This window comes from Propithecus coquereli, unplaced genomic scaffold (assembly GCF_000956105.1).
Source record: "Propithecus coquereli isolate 6110/MARCELLA unplaced genomic scaffold, Pcoq_1.0 Scaffold171, whole genome shotgun sequence".
NCBI lineage: Eukaryota > Metazoa > Chordata > Mammalia > Primates > Indriidae > Propithecus > Propithecus coquereli.
The window spans coordinates 1690146-1709391 of record NW_012141747.1 but is presented as its reverse complement, the minus strand read 5'-3'; the positions used below and the strand labels follow the sequence as shown (position 1 = coordinate 1709391).

Genomic DNA, 19246 nt, shown 5'->3' with positions numbered 1-19246 from the left:
AAGGATAAAAGTAGGGCCAGTGGACCCTTCTGACTGTGAGCTGTTTGTTCTGGGTATGAAATTCCTAAGAGTTTTCTAAAAGAGTTTCTGTACCTGCCATTTCACCTGTAAAAGAATATGTAGATCTGAATCAATCAGCCAGAAAGTGTCATTAAGTTTAATAACATGGATTTTAAGGTACATTTTGAAAAGCAAACTTCTTCTCCATCTACCAACAGGGGAATCCAAATGACACCTCTGCCTAAACTATGTGACACGGCCTGCACATAGGCAGGGGGACACGGGGGGTTCGAGCCCCAGGCCCTGGCCTTCTAGGGAGCCTGCGGCCAAGTCCTTACCCTCTTGGCTTCCTGAGGTCTTTGAAGTTCCGTCCCTGGAGGCCAGTATGGATTTGAGTCAGCGAGGTGGAGGGTGTTGAGAGGCCGGATGGAAGTTGGCCCTGTCACCAGGGCTTGCAGGGGATCCGGGTGGCTCTGAGCAAGTGCCTGCAGCAGCTGGGGGTCAGGCTCCCCATGCCCGGCTCTGTCCTCTCTCTAATGCTGTGGAGGTGACTTGTGGGGGAGGGGCCTGCCAGAGGAGTTAGGAGACATTTGTTTTGTAAGGACATGACTTAGCACTGGATTCCACTTGTAGAATACAAACTATTCAATCAAGCAAACTCCACAAAAGGTAATAAACGATTAGCAAATCAACTCTTTCCTTCACCTAACAATTAAAAATTATATAAGATTCTGAAAAAAACCCCAACCAAACCAAAACATAAGCTTAAACCTTCCTTAGATCCTAGAAGGGTTCCTTGGGGAGGGAGGAGAAACAAACTCTCCCACTGGCTAAAAACCAAGGGCCTCTTTTTCTCTTTCATGGGGCCATGGTCGGGCAAAACAAAATGTACATCACTTTAAAACCACCTCTCAGTTGGAAGTACGTAATTTTTGGCGAGTCACAAAAAAATAGGGAAACTTACGCAGAGTTTCCTTGCCCACTTCCCCATCTGGGTGACCACGTACCCAGGACTGCAGCTGGGGGTGCTCCCCTGTGAAGAGGAAAAAGGTGTGTCCACCGCCACCCATTGGGAGCGAGTGACACAGCCAGTTGGGAAATCCTGAGCCAGGAGGTTATAAATCCCTGCCCGGACAGCCAAGCTCCCACTGAAGGTGAAAGTCTGGCCTGGCAGCCTTCCCCAGGCGAGAAGCAACAAGGTGAAAGAATGCAGAGCTGCAGGTAAGAGGCTTCTGAGAGACAGAGAGAGACAGAGAGAGAGTGCTATCTGGGGGTCAGGATGCCTGAGTCCATTCTGATGGATCTCAGGTGACTCCAGACCTCATTTGGGTGGCCTTCTTCATCTGTGACCTTCTTCACCTGTGTGAAGGTGACCTTAAGCATTTCTTGACCGTTCTGGCCCTCAGTTTCTCTATCTGTAAAAGAAAGGGCTAGATCCAAGGGTTTCTAAGAACGTTGTGTGGTTCTAGGTGTCAGGCAAAAACGTTGTAGGATCTGACAGGAGGAAATTGATTGTCAGATACGGACTTGCTGAATGTAGAGGCTTTCTTCCTTGGGATTTTCTAGTGTAGAATGTTTGATTTTTAAAAGTATGTGTAGTTTCTCTGATGCCTGAGCTCTTGGTATCGGCTGAACAGTGAGGCTGGAGGTTGTCTGTGAGAGGTGGCAGAGCACAGTGCAGCGTGTCCCCTGAGGCTAACTGGCCTGGGCCCAAAGTCCAGCTTTGCTTCTGACTAGCTGTGTGATGTTACACAGTTTACCTATTCAGTTCCTCAATCTCCCCCTCTGCAAGTAGCGGTCTTGATGGTGATGATCAACATAGCCAAAGAATCTGAATAACATAAAGCACTTAGAACAATGGTCGGGACCAAGCAGGTGCCACCTAAATGTTTGCTCTTACTCTTTGGAGCTCCCTCTCTTGAATCCCATTCCCTTTTGGAGCCCCTTCCTCTTCTTCGAGCCCCAGCCTTCCAGCTCTGTGTCTAAGGTGGTGCGATCTTGGTCAGCATCTATCTCTCTGAGTTTCCTGTTGTGTGAACTGAGGCAACTGGGTGTCCCAACCCTCCTGTCCCTCCCAGCACTGCATGTCTGCGGTGGGTGCTGCCAGCTCTCCTCTCTCTGCTTCATCTTGTCTCCCACCAGACTCCCCCTTGCCCTGCCCATTTCTTCAGCTCTGCCCTCCCAGGCCAGTGGGCATCCTTTCTCCTGGCTCACTTGGCATTCCCACATCACAGACGGAAGAGAGCGCCTTCCTTTAAACCTCATTTAAAATCTTTTCCATTTTTATTGTAGTTTTCTTGTCCATTTTTTTGTTCCTTTGTTTATCCCAAAAGGCAAGAAGGAATCTTAGCTTAATGGGTTGGGGGAGCTGGGAGGATAGTGTCTGCCTGGGATGTTCTCAGTTGGCCTGGAAGCCCCCTTCCTGGCCCTGCCGACCACCTTCCCCTCAATGTCCCCTCTGCCACCCCAACCTGCAACGCCTGACTGTTTGACAACCAGAGCTGAGTGATCCAGAAGACCCAGAAACCCTGATCCCTCCTCCCCACCTCCAGGGGAGCTCAGTGGGTCCCTGGAAACAGCACGACGGAAGGAGTGCAAGCAGTGCAGACGCAGGTTGCCTCTTCATGTCATCCTCCCCGCTCTCCACCTGGGGGACGCTCGGTCATGACACTGCCTTTGGCCAGTGGTTCTCAACCTTGAGGCTGCATCAGAGTCACCTGATACTTATTGAAACACAGATTGCGGGGCCCAGCCAGAATTTCTGACTCAGGATGTTGTTTGGGGACCTGAGAGTCTGCATTTCTGATAAGTTCCCAGGTGATGCTGATGCCACTGGCCTGGGGACCACACTTGGAGAACCACTTCCTTAGGAGAGAAGAGGAGTGTCATGCCCAGGGACAAGCCTCTGAGGGAGTATTTCAGGACAAGGGGATTTTGAGATCAATGCTTCTCACATCTCTCAGGAATCTTGTTAATGTGCAGATGACTGATTCCTGAGGTGTGAGGTTAGGCCTGAGAGTCTACATTTCTCACAAGTGTTCATGCTGCTGGTCCACAGACCATACTTTGAGCAGCAGGACCTTAGAAAATTCAGGAAGAGGTCTGGGAGCAAGGAAGAAGTTAATGGAAAGCTTCCGGTGGATCCTAAATTTCTAGAGCTAATATTCATCAGAATATTTTTTTCAAATGTCTGTGATAGGCAGAATTCTACGATGATTCCTGCTGATTGATGCCCTGGTATAATCCCCTCCCTGTGAGATATTTGAATAGGTGGAATATCACTCCCATGATCAGGTTACTTATATGGCACAGGTGACGGAATTCTATAGATGTAATTTAGGTTCCCAATTAGCTGATGAACGGAAGACCATGCTGGGTGTGCCTGATGTCATCGGGGGCTCTCCTTAGAAGAGTCAAGTGGTCAGAGAGATCGAAGCAGCAGCAGATGTTCTGTCGTCATGCTGTGGAGAGGGCCACAGGGCAGGAAAACATGGGTGGTGTCTATAGCTGAGAGAGGTCTCATTCAGCAAGAAAGCGGAGACCCCAGCCCCACAATCGCAACAACCATGTGAGCTTGGAACAGTACCTCCAACTCCAGCAAGGAACGTGGTTCAACTGACACTTTGATTTCAGTCTGTGGGACCCCCATCTAAGCCAGCCCAGACATCTGACCTAGAGCAACGTGAGCTCACAAATGGGGTTGTTTTAAGCGACTGAGTTTGTGGTGGTTTGTTACACGGCAATAGAAAATGAATACAATGTCCTAATCCTTCTGTTGGTCGCTGTGCATACCAGGTGTACTGCAGCAATAGCTTAACACCACTCGGTAGCTTAATACAATACATGTTTATTTCTTGCTCGTGCTGCATCATCATCATTGGTAACTGCGTCGGACTGTGATGACTCGTGACAGCCCCTCAAGGACCCCGGCCATTTTCAAAACAGAAGTTACAGTGACCATATGTGGGGCTCACGTTGTTCCGACACCAGGGCTGGGAGGGAGGTTACTCCTTCCTATTTACCAGAAGGAGAAACAGACACAGCAGGAGCAGGCGAGTGGATCGGGACGGCAGTGGACCTCAGCCTCCTGTCAGGACTGTGGCCCGTGCTGTGTGCACAGCGTGGAAAAACAGAGCTCTGCCTCAGCGCCGCGGGGGAAGAGAGGCAGACTGGAGCACCCCCCCTACCCGTGAGGAAATGCACAGGCCTGGGGATGTACTGGTCCTTTCCAATCACGTGCCATGCGGGCTTCACGGGTGCAGAGAGTGAATACTGGCAGACATGGCTGTGCCTCCCGCACTCTGCTGCTCGGTTAGGTCAGCTGGAGTGGGAAGGGAAGGGTCACCAAGTTTCATGGAGCTGTGCTCACCACCAGGACCAAGCTGGTTGGCACCTAACCGCAGAGAGAAGCCAGAGGGGCTGGGAGTGCGAATGGAACCCTTGTCCACTCCCCGGGGAGAGCAGAGTGTTTCCTGGGGGGACTTTTTGGGTCTGTAGGGAAACCCCGGTAAATATGGGCTGTGTTCAGGCTAAAGATCAGGTTTTCTTGTGGTGAGGGGTGGGGGATTTTCCCACACAGAATAGATAAAAATCACTTGGGTTTTTCAGTTTTTTTTTTTTTTTTTTTGGTTGACTTTTACCTTTTCTTGTGGACACACTGGAAGGAGGGCTCAGGATAACTGTCACCTTTGGTGGCCCTCAGAGGACAAGGCATTCTAGATGGGCACATTTTCTGGTGAGTAGAAGATGATCTTTCAAAGCACAAAAAGAAAATCCTGGCCAGGCCTGGTGGTGGCTCCCTTTGGGAGGATCACTTGAGGCCAGGATTTCAAGACCAGCCTGAGCAAGAGCAAGACCCCATCTATACTAAAAATAGAAAAATTAGCTGGGTGTGGTGACAGGTGCCTGCAGTCCCAGCTGCTCAGGAGACGTAGGCAGGAGGATGGCTTGAACCCAGAAGTAGGAGGTTGCAGTGAACTATGATGATGCCACTGCACTCTAGCCTGGGAGACAGAGTGAGATCCTGTCTCAAAAAAAAAAAAAAATAAATAAAAATCCTGTCTGTTTTGACATCTTAACAATTTGAAAGGAATTATTTCTTTTATATATAAAAGAAATATTCCTATAAAAGAAATAATTCCTTCCAAAAAATAATATATATATATGTAACATGGTGAAAACTTATACTCATTGCAAATTGATGCCAAAAAAACACAAAATACCTTTTCTATTAACAATCTCATTTGGTTCCGGTGGCCCCTTTTCACTAGTGAAGGAGAATGAAACGTGCCACTACATGTTATCTCCACCTCAGTTGGCTCCAATTTGCCTCTCTTGGATTCATTCAGTTTCTTTTGGGTAGACACTCAGTCTTCCAGTTTTTCACAGGGCACCTCCTTCCAGCCAGGAAGGAGCCTGAGGATAGGGGGAATGGTGGGGAGGTGGCTGATCCACACGTGCTGACCTGGGAGATGTCCCTGGACCTGCCTGGTCATGGGATGTCCTGCTGAATCTACTGCTGGGGTCCATGGCTGGGAAAACCTGAGCTCTGGTGCCTCTGCTGCTTCAAGCCAATGCTCTGGCTGGCTTAGGCCCACTATGCCTTTCATTGGCTCCACAGCTCCTCTGTGTCTTGGCCATCACCTTGTTTCTTCCCTGGCTTAGACTTTCCAGGTGATACTCAAAATGTTTAGCAAGCGGTAGGGCATGAGCACCAACCCATCAGACCAGATACTCCAGCATGCCTGTTGCTGGACCAAGAAGATGTGAGGGGAGCACCAGGAATGCCAAGGTAGCAGAGTGTGGGCCTTGGCCACGTGGTTATGTACTAGCAGGTGAGGCAGTTTCCCCACGTTGGGCCACATTGCTCTTTACTGACTGAGTAGCCTGTAGCCTTCGCTCTAGGTCACCCTGTCCTTCATCACGGCAGCCCCATCTCAGCCTGGATCTCAGCTCGCCTCCCACTTTCCACTGGGAGTGCAGGGGAAGGTCTGTATCTCTCCCATCAGTGAAGATCTGAGGTCACAGGGAACTGACCTAGTATTCCTTCTACCTCACAGGCCACATCATTATTTCCCTTCTTCCCTGGCATACCTCACCTCACCATGGTGGGATTCCCCTAGAGACCCAATTTAGAAACAGAGCAAAAGTTCCTCTCTTTTAGCTTCCCTCTTTCTTTCACCTTTTGTTCCTTTGCTCTCAGGTTTCGAACCCAGAACAAGGAGCAGGACTGCCTTCCTACTTCCTCTTGTACTTGGCTTCTTCTACTTCCCATTCCTACCAGGAAGGAACTTCCTGTATGTCATACCCACTTCCTTCCCTCCTTTCTGAGAAGGTCTTTGACCTTCCCCTTTCCTGGGGCCATAGTCGTAGAAGAATCTGGAATAACACAAAGGGAAACACGTTAGGAGGTAATTAAAATAGTATCTTTGTTGCGTATATTATATACTGTTCCATCCCAGAGAAAGAGGATTTTCAGCAAAATTTAAGTGGTTCTTCATGATTCTGGGAAATCATTAGGAACTTCAGCCATTTTGTGCTGCCACATCCTGATATCCTCTGTAGGACACAGTAACGTGGAGGGGACTGTTTGTGTCTTCTCTCAAAGGCCCCAGATTGCTGTACTCTTTGGTTCTTGCATCTCTCTTGACATTTTTTCTGTCTCCTCTGATACCGGGCAATCAGGTGCCACTTTTTTCAATGTGTGTTTTCTTCTACCAGCCCTCTCTCTCTTTCTGATTTGCTACCTGGAATCTGCTTTTGATTGAGCATTCCATTCACCTATTGCTGCATGAAAAACTACCCCCAAACTTAGTGGCTTTAAATGACAATCATTTTATTGTAACTCACACCTTTTATACAGCATGAATTGAAGAAGGGCTTAGCTGGGTGATTCTTCTGCTCCATGTGGTTTGAAGTGGTTCACACATTGGTACTCAGCTGGTGAATGGACTCATTTGGAGAGTCTAAGATGGCCTTATTCACATAGCTGGAGCCTTTGAGGGGATTTCTGGGAGGCTGGGCATAGCTGGAACTGACAACCAGACACTCTACATGTGGCCTTTCTAGCAAAGTGGTCAGGGTAGTTTCCATGGTGGCTGGCTTCCCACAGAGTGAGCATTCTGTGGAAACTAGGTGGAGGCTGCATGGATTTTTCTGACCTAGCTTCAGAGTTCACGTACCATCACTTCTGCTGCATTCTGTTGGTTACATGCAAGTTACAGGCCAGCCCACATTCAAGGGAGATGAGTTGGACTCCACCTCTTGTGATGGCAGAGTGGCACAGTCGCATTCTGGAAGACCATGTGGTATGATAGATATTGTTGTGGTCATCTTTGGAAAATACAATCTACTACTCTGAAAAACTAGCCACGCTCATACAAATCAAGAGAAAGAGCTTCTGAAGGAAGGCTCTGAAACTTCTTCTGTGAGTAAAATATAGTACATGCCTTTGTGCCAGGATTCTATTGTCTGTCTTTCAGCTATTCAGATCTTTCTGTCCTTGTTTCTTCTGTCTTTGTTATATTTTAGACGGGCAAGTTTTCTGGATGACTGATGATTCAAATATTTGAGGTGTTCCCTACACTTAGATAACAAGAAGTTGAAAGCAACATTTGGCTTAAAGGATGTATATCTGCTAACAACCAGCCCTCTGTCCCAGTGCTGGCAGAGCAGTCAGTTACTAATTAACCTTACCCAGTGGGTAACCCAACAGAGCTACAGTTCCAATGCCCAGGAATACTCAGAAGCCCTGTGTCTTGGCTCTGCTTTTGCTATCTACAGGACTTCTGGCAAGTGAGCTGTGTTCAGTGGTTGTCTGGTTAAGCCCTCACTTGATGCCTTAGAAATTGAATCTGTACCCAGGATGGAGGCCTAAGCTCAAATCCAGATTGACTTAGAATCCTAGGGTTTTATACCTGTGAAGGGACCTGGGAACTCTTGGCAGCCTAAAGTTTATATTTTAGGGATAAGGAAATTGTGACTCAGATTGAGTAGATGACTTTGTGGTTGCCTAAGATCACATAGCTGGTTAATGGTAGAGTGAGGAAAGGAGACTTGTTCCAGCCTCCAGTTCCAGGTGCTTAAAGACTCTGGCACTAAGATGACAGTCTGAACGAAAGCACAGGAAGCCTTAGAATTCCTGGCAGGCCTTGAATATTTATGTGTCTCTTTGTGTGTGTTTATTACTGTGTATTTATATGTTCAACACATTTCTATAATATGAATTTATACACTTGGGCTTTTTGATTCTACTAGGTAAAGTCATACACAGTTCTTATAGAGTAACTGGTGTTAGCTAAGCTACCAATTACGATACCAGCAAGTTCTCAGGCTGGGCTGTGGAACGGACCTTTAGAAGAAATTAGGTGGAATGCAGACAGTGGAAGCTCTGATTTCTCTCTCAGGTGTGCTATCTGCGAGTCCTTGAGCAAACTCCTCACCTTCCTGAGTAGCTGGATCTGCTTCTGTAAAATGCTGAGAGCTACCGGTTGCTGAGCGCTTTCTCTTTGCGGCACTGCTGAGCTCTTTACGCATCACGTGCCACCTAATTCTCCTGTGGTGCCCACCAGGGTATGTCTATTTTGCAGATGCAAACACTGAGCCTCACACAGGTAATATAACCTGCCCGTGACCCTCCTGCTGGCGGGCAGGAAGGTAGGATTCCCACTTGCTCTGTTCATGTACTTTCTACTGTGCCCTTCTGTATGGACTCCGCAACCCTCAGGGCTGCTGGGAGGAGCAGACAGACTACTGAGTTGTCCCAGAGGGTGGAATCTGACCAATGAATGAAGTTTAGAGGGAGGCAAATTTGGCCTCTGAAGTGACAAGACTGGAAGTGCCCATCTTGTGATGGGGTAAGCTCGGCCTTCTATTGGGGACATTGGGTTTGGGAAGACCATTTGGGTGGACAGCTAAACTTAATGGCTTCTGGAGCCCCCCGTAACTCCAGGTTTTGATGCCTCTACAGAGCAGAGAATGAGCACCAAGGCCAAGGATTGTGTAGACTCTGGTTTAAATCCTGCTCTATCATTCCATTAGCTCTGTAGCCTTGGGCAAGTGACTTAAGGTATCTGAGTCTATTTTTGTTGCTGCATGTCTATAACAGAATTTCTGTGATCTACAAGACTCACAAGCTTTGTCCTCTGGAGTTGAACAGAGTGACAAACCCCTCTTATGCCAATATCAGGCCGGGAGAATTTGAATCCTAGTGGATTTTCCCTGTAGATGCCCAGGGCCTCGTGGGTGGAGCTTCCTCATCAGTCATTTCGGAGAAGGGTGGCAACTATTCTGGGCTAGAGGAATGGTCATGGTGGGTGTCAGCCTGGGAGAGGGCCTGATGTGGGAAGAAGGTGAAGGAAGCTCAGGTTGATGGTCCAGCCTGCTGGGGGCGCTGAATGACCCAGGTTCACTGGGAATGGGATGTGTGAATGGAGGATTTGAATGAGTGGGAACAGGAGTTGAGTTGATTGACTAAAGTGTCTCTTTGTCAGTGGTTCTTGGGACAGAAGTTGATCAGGTTCAAAAGATTTGACAGGGAAAGGATGGTCTTAGCAAGAAGGGATGTTTGTTAGCAGAAAGTAAAATATGCGTAGCCATTGGTGGAGCTGTCTGCGTTAGCCTCTGCAGGTCTGCCCCTCTGAGATTCAGCCCAATGTGGCCCAACACCCCATTCTGCCAAAGATGGGTCTCCAGGAAGTGATTCTATCCCCCGAGGGCCCACTAGGGACGGGAGACCAGTGGCAAGGACAGCTCCAGCTGTCATCTGACACGGCTGTACGGACAGAAGCCATCTTGCTGTGCTACTCTGAGGCTTCCTTCCCTTAACGCTGTGGGGAAAAGCTAGCTTGTCGCTTTACTGTAGAACAAAAATAATTTGCAGACAACCCGTCCAAAGGGTTCTGCTTTGAGCCCAGTACATTTTTCAACAAAAGCTGCCTCAAACCTGGTCATAAATTTATCTGTATCTGAACCTAGGTCCTCCCTGTCTTCAAACTCTTCCAACTCTGTGATTTCCTTAGACTTAGTTAAAAAATGCTTTTTATATTACTTCACCTTTGAATTAAAAAAAAAATTTCCAAGCTTAATTTTGATGTAAACATTTATTTCCCCATGGGTTTCAGAAGGTTTTATGCAACGTGAGTTCTTAGGAATTCATTTTACACACTAGAGGTGACTAGGTGGTGTGTGTCAGGCCTGATAGCTGGTTGACTTCGCTGACAGTCAACACCTGTCACCTTGTTTTTTTTCTTTGGATGACTGTGCCGCCTGACTCAGAAATGGGACAGTTGCCTAAAAACTTCCTGGAATAAGGTAAGGATTTAAATAAAGTTCAATTTGGGTGAATTCAACCCAGATATATTCAAATATACTATAGAATAAAATTTCTACTCCTTTTACATGCTGGAAGATTCATTTCTGGAGCTATCATTTACTTACTTGCTCTCAATCTGTTAAAAAATGCATTCCTGGGTGTATTCTGCAGTATTTAGGGGCAAAGTTTAATGATATCTGCAACTTTTAGGTGTTCAGGAGGAAATAGGTATAATACATGTATGCGTGTGTGTGTGTGTGTGTGTGTGTGGGGGGGTGTGTGTGTGTGTGTGCAGGGAGAGAGAATGAGAAGAATAAAGTAAATGCAGCAAAATGTTAACAATTGGTGAGTCTAGGTGAAATATATCCTTCAGTTTGTCATACTATTATTTCAACTTTTCAGTCTTTTTTGTAATTTTTAAAAATTAAATTAAAAGGTGGAGTCTTTTCATTTATCTACTCTTAGGCTATATGTTTTGCCTATGAACAGAAGCCGGGGGCCAGGAGGGAGACACCTGGGGATCAAAGGCAGGTAACCCATTACCTGGGCCATAGTGCGTGCTGCTGAGGATGCTGTGTGCCACCTGTGTGCCACCTGTCCGGCTCAGTGCTGCGCCATCAGCTCTTTCTACCTTACTGCATTGTTTTTCCTTCCTTCCACTCTTCACACATTTTTGTCATTTTCTTATGCCTGGCCCTGCTTTTCATCCTAGCCTTCTGTTTTCTTACATTAAGTGTTGTGAAACATGGTTATTTGACCAAAAAAAAAATAGGGATAGAATTCTAACTCACATACTTGGAATGAGCTGCCCTTGAAATTTTTTTCTTATGGTAAGAGGGTCAACTCAGATTTCAGCAGAAATGTCAAGCTGTCTCTGATTTTAAAACACATTTAAAGAAAGTAGGGCAGGAGAATAGTGTTTTGCTTCAAACTTCTGCAAAACTATTTTTTTCCCTCTCGGCCTGCCAAGGACTGATTGTTTCCCACACCACGGCAATTTTGGTTCCAGCCTTTTTATGAGGTTTTGGTTATTGAAAACTGTCACTACTATGTGTTTGTGGTTTACTCGTCTGAAGCCACTTCCTGGAGAAGTCACAGCAAAGCAGCTGTTTTGCCAAAGTCCAGGGAGAGAAACCAAGACAATTCTCTTGGCTGGGGGTAGGGGTGGGAGTGGATCAGGGGTGGCAATTACTTGGGAAAGATGTTTTAGGATTTAATTCCACTACAACAGGGTCCTTGTTGAAACACTTCTTACTTTTCACCCAACCAACCATGTGATTTGGAGGAGACGGTTAACTTCAAACTCACTTGCATCCTCCATAAAAGGAAGAGATTGGACTAGATTCCTCTAAGACTCTTCGGCTCCGCAGCTCTGTGAAGCTTCAGCTAGCGACTGCCCCTGGCTGGATACAGCCGGGTTTTCTGGTGTCAAAGTAATTTTAAACCTGATTACAAACCTTCATGTAATCCAAGGCTGAGCCTGAACCCAGGGGAATGTGAGCCTACGGGGGCGCTTTCATCTGAGGAAAGGCTGCACTTCAACTCCTGCCTTGGAGTCAAAGTGACTTTTAGAGTCAACCAGTAGAAACCGTTTATGTGAAACTGTTGGGTATCAGAAAGAGGAGGCTGGCTTCCTTTGATAAACTCTGGGGAGGCAACATTTTGGGGTTAGGTTTGGCCGTGCGTGACAAAAAGCCTGAACACATAAAAGAAGGTAGTCCAGGGTGGTGGGCGGCTTCTCGAAGCCACCTGGAACTCACGCTCCCCTCTCACTTTGAGAGAGTGATCTGGTTGGGGTCCAAGGTGGTGGCCGTGATCCAGACCCATGTCCACAGCGAGCATCAGGAAGGAAGAGTAGTAGAGATTTTTAAGGAGACTTCCCAGGAGGGTCACACAACACTTCCACTTACATTTCATCAGCCAACATTTTGTCACATGGCCACTCACCCTTAGTTGTGAGGAAGGATGGGAAATGTAGTGTTTGTGTGTGGGGGGCCATGTGTCTAGTTAAGTCAGGGTTTCTATTGTTGGTGAGGCAGGGGGACAGATACTGGGAGAGAAAACCAGCAGCATCATCTCAGGAATTATATTTGAAGAGCAAGGGCTTTGGAATCCTGGGGTTAAATTTCAATGTCTACTTACTAGCTGTAAGATCTTGGCCAAGCCTCTTAACCCCTTTGAACTCTCCTAATACATCCCCTGTAAAATCGGTGCGAGCCTCACATCATGGAGGTAAAATGCAAGAAGGAATGTTCAAAACTTGGCACAGCAGCTGTTATTATTAAAATGGTCCCTACGCCAGCATCTTTGACTTCATTTACTTATTCTGATACTGTGTTGATGCTTATTCTGATACGTGGTATTGATTCAATATGGTGTATTTATTTCCCACTTCTTCCATGTCCTCGCTAGAGAGTTAGCGAGTCTGGCTTGGGCCAGGACAGTTGGGGACACGACAGGCTAATGCATGTCCAAAGAGGGAAAAGCAACCTGGTGGATGTTTATGTGACCTTTGGGGCGGGCAAACCTGAGACTGGGGTTAGAGGTAAAGTTACAGGAAATATCTGTGCTTCAGAAACATGTGAAGAACAGGACCATTCAGGAACAGAAAGAGCTCAGGGGAGACAGCTCCAGCCAGCTAGTCAGCTACCAGGAAGATCTCAGGTCTCCAGAAGGGGGAGCTCAGACTGCAGCTCTGAGCCCCTGGACTCTCCGGCGCCGACTCACTTCCTCAGCGCCAGCCCTGCCCTGGCCAGTGGAGAGCCATCTGGGTTCACTGCGAGTCATTCACAATACCCGGTCCAGGAGCGGAGAAGGACTCAAGGAAAGGGTGGTTGGGATTTTTTCCTCCTGCAGCCTCCAACCACTCTGTCTTGGGTCGACTTTCAGTTATGTTAATAAATATTCCCCGGTACTTTCTGGGGCTGGGCACTGTGCAGGCCATAAGGGCTGCGAGCAAGTCCAGGCCTTTGCCCTCAAGATTGTCACCATCTGTGGAGAGTCATACAAGAATCAGGCGTGGCAGAGGGCACAACTGCTCCCCACTCCCCCCATGGCAGGCTTGGCCACCTGACTCGCTGTGGCCAATGGAACGTGGGCAGACAAGAGCGAGCCAGTTCTCAGAGCAGCCTGGTGTGCTTTTGTCAGCATTGTTCGTATTTTTGCCAATCCCATGAGAAGATCGTCTAGCAGGAAGCTTACTGGTCCAAGGAGGATGAGAGACACATGTCACAGACTTGACCCTACTTGTGGCTCGGAGCCGAGCCAAATTCAGCCTGGTTTAGATTAGCCAACCTCCATGCGACCCACGGACTCGTGCACGAGAGTGAACGACTGTTGTTTTACCCATTTAGTTTTGGGTGGTTTGTTAAGTAGCATCGTTGTGGCGATGGTTAGCTGATACAAGGGACACTTGTGATATGGTGTGAGACGGATCACAGGGAAGTACAGAGAGCATCTGATACTTTAGTCTTGTGAAGGCTGGGGGAGGATTGCTTCATGAACTTGTATAAATTATTCCCTGTGTGGACCTCATATTGCTTTTTCCCCTGGGATGCACTAGACCAGAGAGAGACAGCAGGACGCAGAATCCCTCAGCGTATGTCAGAATTGTTTGTAAAATGAGAGTTAATCTGTAGGGAATATAGGAAAAGTTCTCCGACAAGTGAAATACGAGGCCCTTTGGTCTTCTAGTGATTTGTTCACTGATTCATTGTTCATTCAACAAATGGGAATTGAGGCTGGAATTGTGAATAAAATAAAGCAGGGTTTTTACATACTTGGGGCTTACGTTATGTTCTGGAGGGGGAGACGTGGTTGATGCTGAATGTCATGGAAAACAACAGAGCAGGAAAAGAAAATTGGGGATAGTATTGGGATAGAAGGGTGGTGCAGTTTTACACAGGAAGGTAAGAGAAGACCTCATCGAGAGAGTGAACTGTGAGCACAGACTGGAAGGAGGAGAGGGCACGCGTGGTGGCCGTAGCCGAGGAAAGAGCATCTCAGGCAGAGGGCAGGCTGCAAAGCCACGCTTCTGGAGAGACAGAGACCTGAGATGTCCCAAGAGCGTCTGCAGGTGCTCCAGGGATTGGACTTTAGATGTGTTCAGTGAATAAAGCTATAGAGAAGCAAATCCAAAAATGTTGAGTTTTCTTGTCGAAAAAAGAAAACCTAGGCAAAAATGTTTCCATCATCCCAGGAAACCCCCAGACCTTGCCCCTGGGACCATCTTCAAGGGATTCTCTCTTTGGGGGCTCATGGCCCCTGGTGACCACTCTGTCTCCTGCCCTAGACTACATGGTGTTGGACCTCAGATCTCCACTTCCTGTGTCCTCCGGAAGTTGTCAGGAACGACGATGTTCAGCTTGTACATGTTGATGATGGGTGCTTCTGCCTTCATCATTCAGCCTGAGGCGCACACAGGTGAGAAGTAAATCCTGCAGCTTCTCTGGGGAAAGCTGTTATCTAGTGAGGTTTTGTTGCAATCAAAAAGCAAGGTGTGAATGTTCATGCCTTGGTAAGTGCCAGAAGTGGCTTCTTGTCCATCCTCTTTGCTGCACCCTGGGTGGGGGTCATTCTTGCCAAGGAGCAAACCAAAGAAGTGGCATGTTTGCCCTTGACAAAAGGGGCCTCTGGATTTTAACCACATGACCTACCAGAATTAAGCTTTTCTGTCTGAGCTCTGCCCAGATCTACTCAACGATAGGAGGTCAACAAGTAAAAAATATGGCTAAATTTTTAAATCTTTGGTTTTTTTTTTGGTCACCATGTGAACCTGATTTAACATTCCCCACAAAATGTAAGTTGGAATTTATAGTAGCCCTGAACTTTTCGTTTGGGAATTTTGAAATTACAACGACGAGGGTGGGGGGTTAATGGGGTCCCCAGGGTGCCGATTGTTTTGTTGGGGACACATGACATCTTCCTCAGATGTGCTCTATGTCTTCCTGTCAGAACCATCCTCAGGCTAGGGTCCAGGCAGGTTCTGTGATCGGGGCAGGTTTTGGACCCAAAGCCTGACTTTGCTCTCTCTGTCCTTCAGTGGCTGCGGGAAGCTGCCAATATCGCGGCAGGCATTATAAACGGGAACTCAGGCTGGAAGGGGAGCCTGTGGCCCTGAGGTGCCCACAGATGCCGTATTGGTTGTGGGACTCTGCCCGCCCCCATGTCAACCTGACGTGGCGTAAAAATGACTCTACTGGGACGATACCAGGAGAAGAAGAGACTCGAATGTGGGCCCAGGATGGTGCCCTTTGGGTTCTGCCAGCCTTGCAGGGGGACTCTGGCACCTACATTTGCACTGCCAGGTAAGCTCCTCTGGGACCGGGCTGGGGAGGGGCTCCCTGCGGAATGGATGCCTGCGAGGTTCATCAGTGAGATCGGGATTTCAAACTCCAGTGGGCAGGTGAGAATCCACATTATGTCCTCTTTTTTTTTTTTTTTTTTTTTTGAGACAGAGTCTCATTGTGTTGCCCGGGCTAGAGTGCCGTGGCGTCAGCCTAGCTCACAGCAACCTCAAACTCCTGGGGTCAAGCGATCCTCCTGCCTCAGCCTCCTGCGTAGTTGGGACTACAGGCATGTGCCACCATGCCCGGCTAATTTTTTCTGTATATTTTTAGTTGTCCAATTAATTTCTTTCTATTTTTAGTAGAGACGGGGTCTTGCTCTTGCTCAGGCTGGTTTCGAATTCCTGAGCTCAAACAATCCGCCTGCCTCGGCCTTCCAGAGAGACATTATGACCTCTTAAGAAACCCCCAACAAGATGTTCCCATGGCTCCTTCCTCCCTTCGTTTAGTCTTTGTTCAAATGCCACCTCTTTGGAGAGGAGACCCCTAGCCACTTTAGCTGACACAGCACTCTGTCACTCTCTCTCCTTACCCTGCTGTCATGGTACTCGATACTGTTTTCCCATCCGACATATCTACCTGTGTGTATGTTCTTAACGTTTGTCTTCCCCAGTAGAATGTAAACTCTGGGAGCGTAGGGCTTGATCTATTGTGTTCACTGCTGAATCCACATGGTAGGGACACAAGAAATAGATGTAGAACCCTGAACAGAATTTTAGAGGTGGATGAGACTTTAGGAATAAATTAACCTAACTGCTGATTGTATGGACGAGGGAACCAAGCTGCCTAGAAAGTTCCCCTGGTGGGAGGTGGTGAAGCTGACACTGGAACCCAAGTCTGTCAACCGGCGGTCCAGTCTTCCCACCTCTTTGCCTGTTGCTCTTTTCCCCCTTTAATTGTAGTAAAATACTCATAACATAAAATTTACCATCTTAATCATTTTTAAGTGTGCAGACCAGTGGCATTAAGTACATTCACACTGTTGTGCAACCAACACCACCATCCATCCTCAGGGCATTTTGATCTTCCCAAACTGAAACTGTGCACCCATTAAATAAATAACTCCCCATCCCCTCCCCCTAGCCCCTGGCAAACCGTTCTACTTTCTGTTGCCATGTATGTGACTCTCTAGGTACCTCATACAAGTGGAATCACACAGTTTTTGTCTTTTTGAGACTGGCTTATTTCATTTGGCATAATGTTTTCAAGGTTCACCCATGTTGTAGCACATATTAGAATGTCCTTCCTTTTCAAAGCTGAATATTATTATTCCACTTCATGTACATACCACTTTTTGTTTATCTATTTATCCAGCCATGGATACTTGGGTTATTTTCTCTTTTGGCTATTGTAAATAATACTGATATGAACAGGTGTGTACAAATACCTGTTCGAGTTCCTGCTTTCAATTCTTTTGGGTACAATATACCCAAAAGAGGAATTACTGGATCATATGGTAATTCTAAATTTAATTTTTTGAGGAACTGCTATACTGTTTTCCATTGTGACTGTACCATTTCACATTCTCACCAACAGTGCACAAAGGTTCATTTCTCTACATCTTCACCAACACTTGCTATTTCCTGTGTTTTTTTGATACTAGGCATCCTAATGGATATGAAGTAGTATCTCATTACGGTTTTGATTTGCATTTTCCTAATGATTAGTGATGTTGAGCATCTTTTCATGTGCTTATTGGCCATTTGTGTAACTTCTTTGGAGAAATGTCTATTTAAGTCCTTTGTTCATTTAAAAAATTGGATTTTTTTTGTTGTCAAGATTTAGGAGTTCTTTATATATGCTGGATATTAACTTCTTACCAGATATATGATTTGCAAATATTTTCTCACATTCAGTGAGTTGCATATTCACTCTGTTGATAGTGTCCTTTGATGCACAAAAGCTTTTAATTTTGATCAATTCCAATTTATCTTTTTTTTCTTTTATTGCCTGTGCTTTTGGTGTCAGGAAATCAATGCCCAATCCAATATCATAAAGATTTTTTCCTATGTTTTCTTTTAAGAATTTTATAGTTTTAGCTCTTACATTGATCTATTATGAATTGATTTTTGTAGATGGTGTTAGGTAAGGCTTCATTCTTTTGCATGTGGATATCCAGTTCTCCCAAGACCGTTTGTGAAAGAGCCTGCCCTTTCCCCATTTAATGGTCTTAGCATGTCCTGCTGCTTTCTGAAGGACAAAGTTTTCAGCCTAGTGTTGGGAATCTTAAAAGTTTCTCCGGCCTGATTGGGAATTAGCATTTCTGGCGTATCTCAGCTGCTGCCTCGATCTTTTCTAAGGCTCTGCTTGCTCCTTCTACCAGCTGGCTTGATGGGCCTTCCACATTTCATAAACTTACTGGATCTAAGGAGAAATTATACCTAGGAATATTTACATTTAGAAAGAGAACCAGAGAAAGCGACATTCTTAGCACAAAGGAATTGCTGGTGAATGGAAGAATTTGACCACATCGACCCCAGTCCTAGGTGGGGTGTGCGTGTGTGTGTGTGTGTGTGTGTGTGTGTGTGTGATGTTGAGAATCTTTTTAAACCAAACCCAGCTTGGCACTACTGTCCATGTGCCTAGCCTCCCCTGTAAGCAATTTTAGGACAGATTCAATCCTTTCTATGAACCCAGCCTAAGAAGCAGGTAAATAATCTTCTATTCTTGTACTGGGAAAATGTTGATGTCTGAGTTTTACAATAGCTATAAATGAATGATTCTGCTTTCTTTTTTTAGGACAAAAAATTCTTTTCTAGGAAAACTTAATAGTATAGTAAGAAAAAATGAAATTTAGTGTCAGACAGATATAGATGGGAATCTTGGCATTCTCACTTTCTGTCTGGTGGGACCTTGGTCTTATTTCTTGACTTTTATGGGTGACAGTTTTCTTCCCTGTAAGGAATTTTGCTGGGAGGGTTATGTGGGATCACAGCATGAGAAGGATCTAGCATGGAGAGTGTCATGGTAGTTGGTTAATAAACACATGGAGATGCTCTCTCCTTCCCAAAAAGCAGTTTGCATGACTACTAAAGTGATGCTGTGTAAAATCAGGGAGATGGGAGTTGAGTCATGTTTGTCTTACAGCGTGTTTTATACTCAATTAAAAAATTATAACTAGTGCTTTTATTTTATTTTTATAGGAAAAGAAAAAGAGATCTGAGATTGAGGGGGCAATGGAAATCCCAATGTGTGTCAAGCTTTCTTTGCATGTGGGAGGGTTAACCCGGCCTATCTCTGATATTCTCTTTCAGCTGTAAGGCTGGGGTTCTAGTAGAGTGACAGTGACCAGCAGTTGCCATAATACTCTTTGAGATTTAGAGTCATGGGGCATGGGACTGCCTTTTTCCTGTGATTTTTATGATCTCATGACCTAGAACCCACATTGTCTTTCTGTCAGAGTATGCAAGGTTATGCCGCTATAACAAACAGCCCCCAAATCCCAGTGGCTTAAAATAATAAAGGCTTATTTCTCACACATTCAACAAGTCCACCATGGCTTGGCAGATTCTCAGGAACAGTTGCTATTTCAAATGTTATTGGTTGCTGTACTAGAAGGAAACATGCTTTGGACGGTCTTTCATGGCTA

At 46.3% G+C, this 19246-nt stretch overlaps 1 protein-coding gene across 1 annotated transcript in view; it reads left to right on the top strand.

Moving 5' to 3' along the window:
* The first annotated feature begins 1143 nt into the window (after positions 1-1143).
* IL1R2 (interleukin 1 receptor, type II) overlaps positions 1144-19246 on the top strand; it is a 35041-nt gene continuing 16938 nt past the window's right edge. The window contains exons 1-3 of the mRNA XM_012641994.1: positions 1144-1221; positions 14604-14734; positions 15354-15618. Of these exons, the coding sequence (XP_012497448.1) occupies positions 1208-1221; positions 14604-14734; positions 15354-15618 (410 nt within the window). The 5' untranslated portion in view covers positions 1144-1207. The remainder of the gene's footprint in view (positions 1222-14603; positions 14735-15353; positions 15619-19246) is intronic.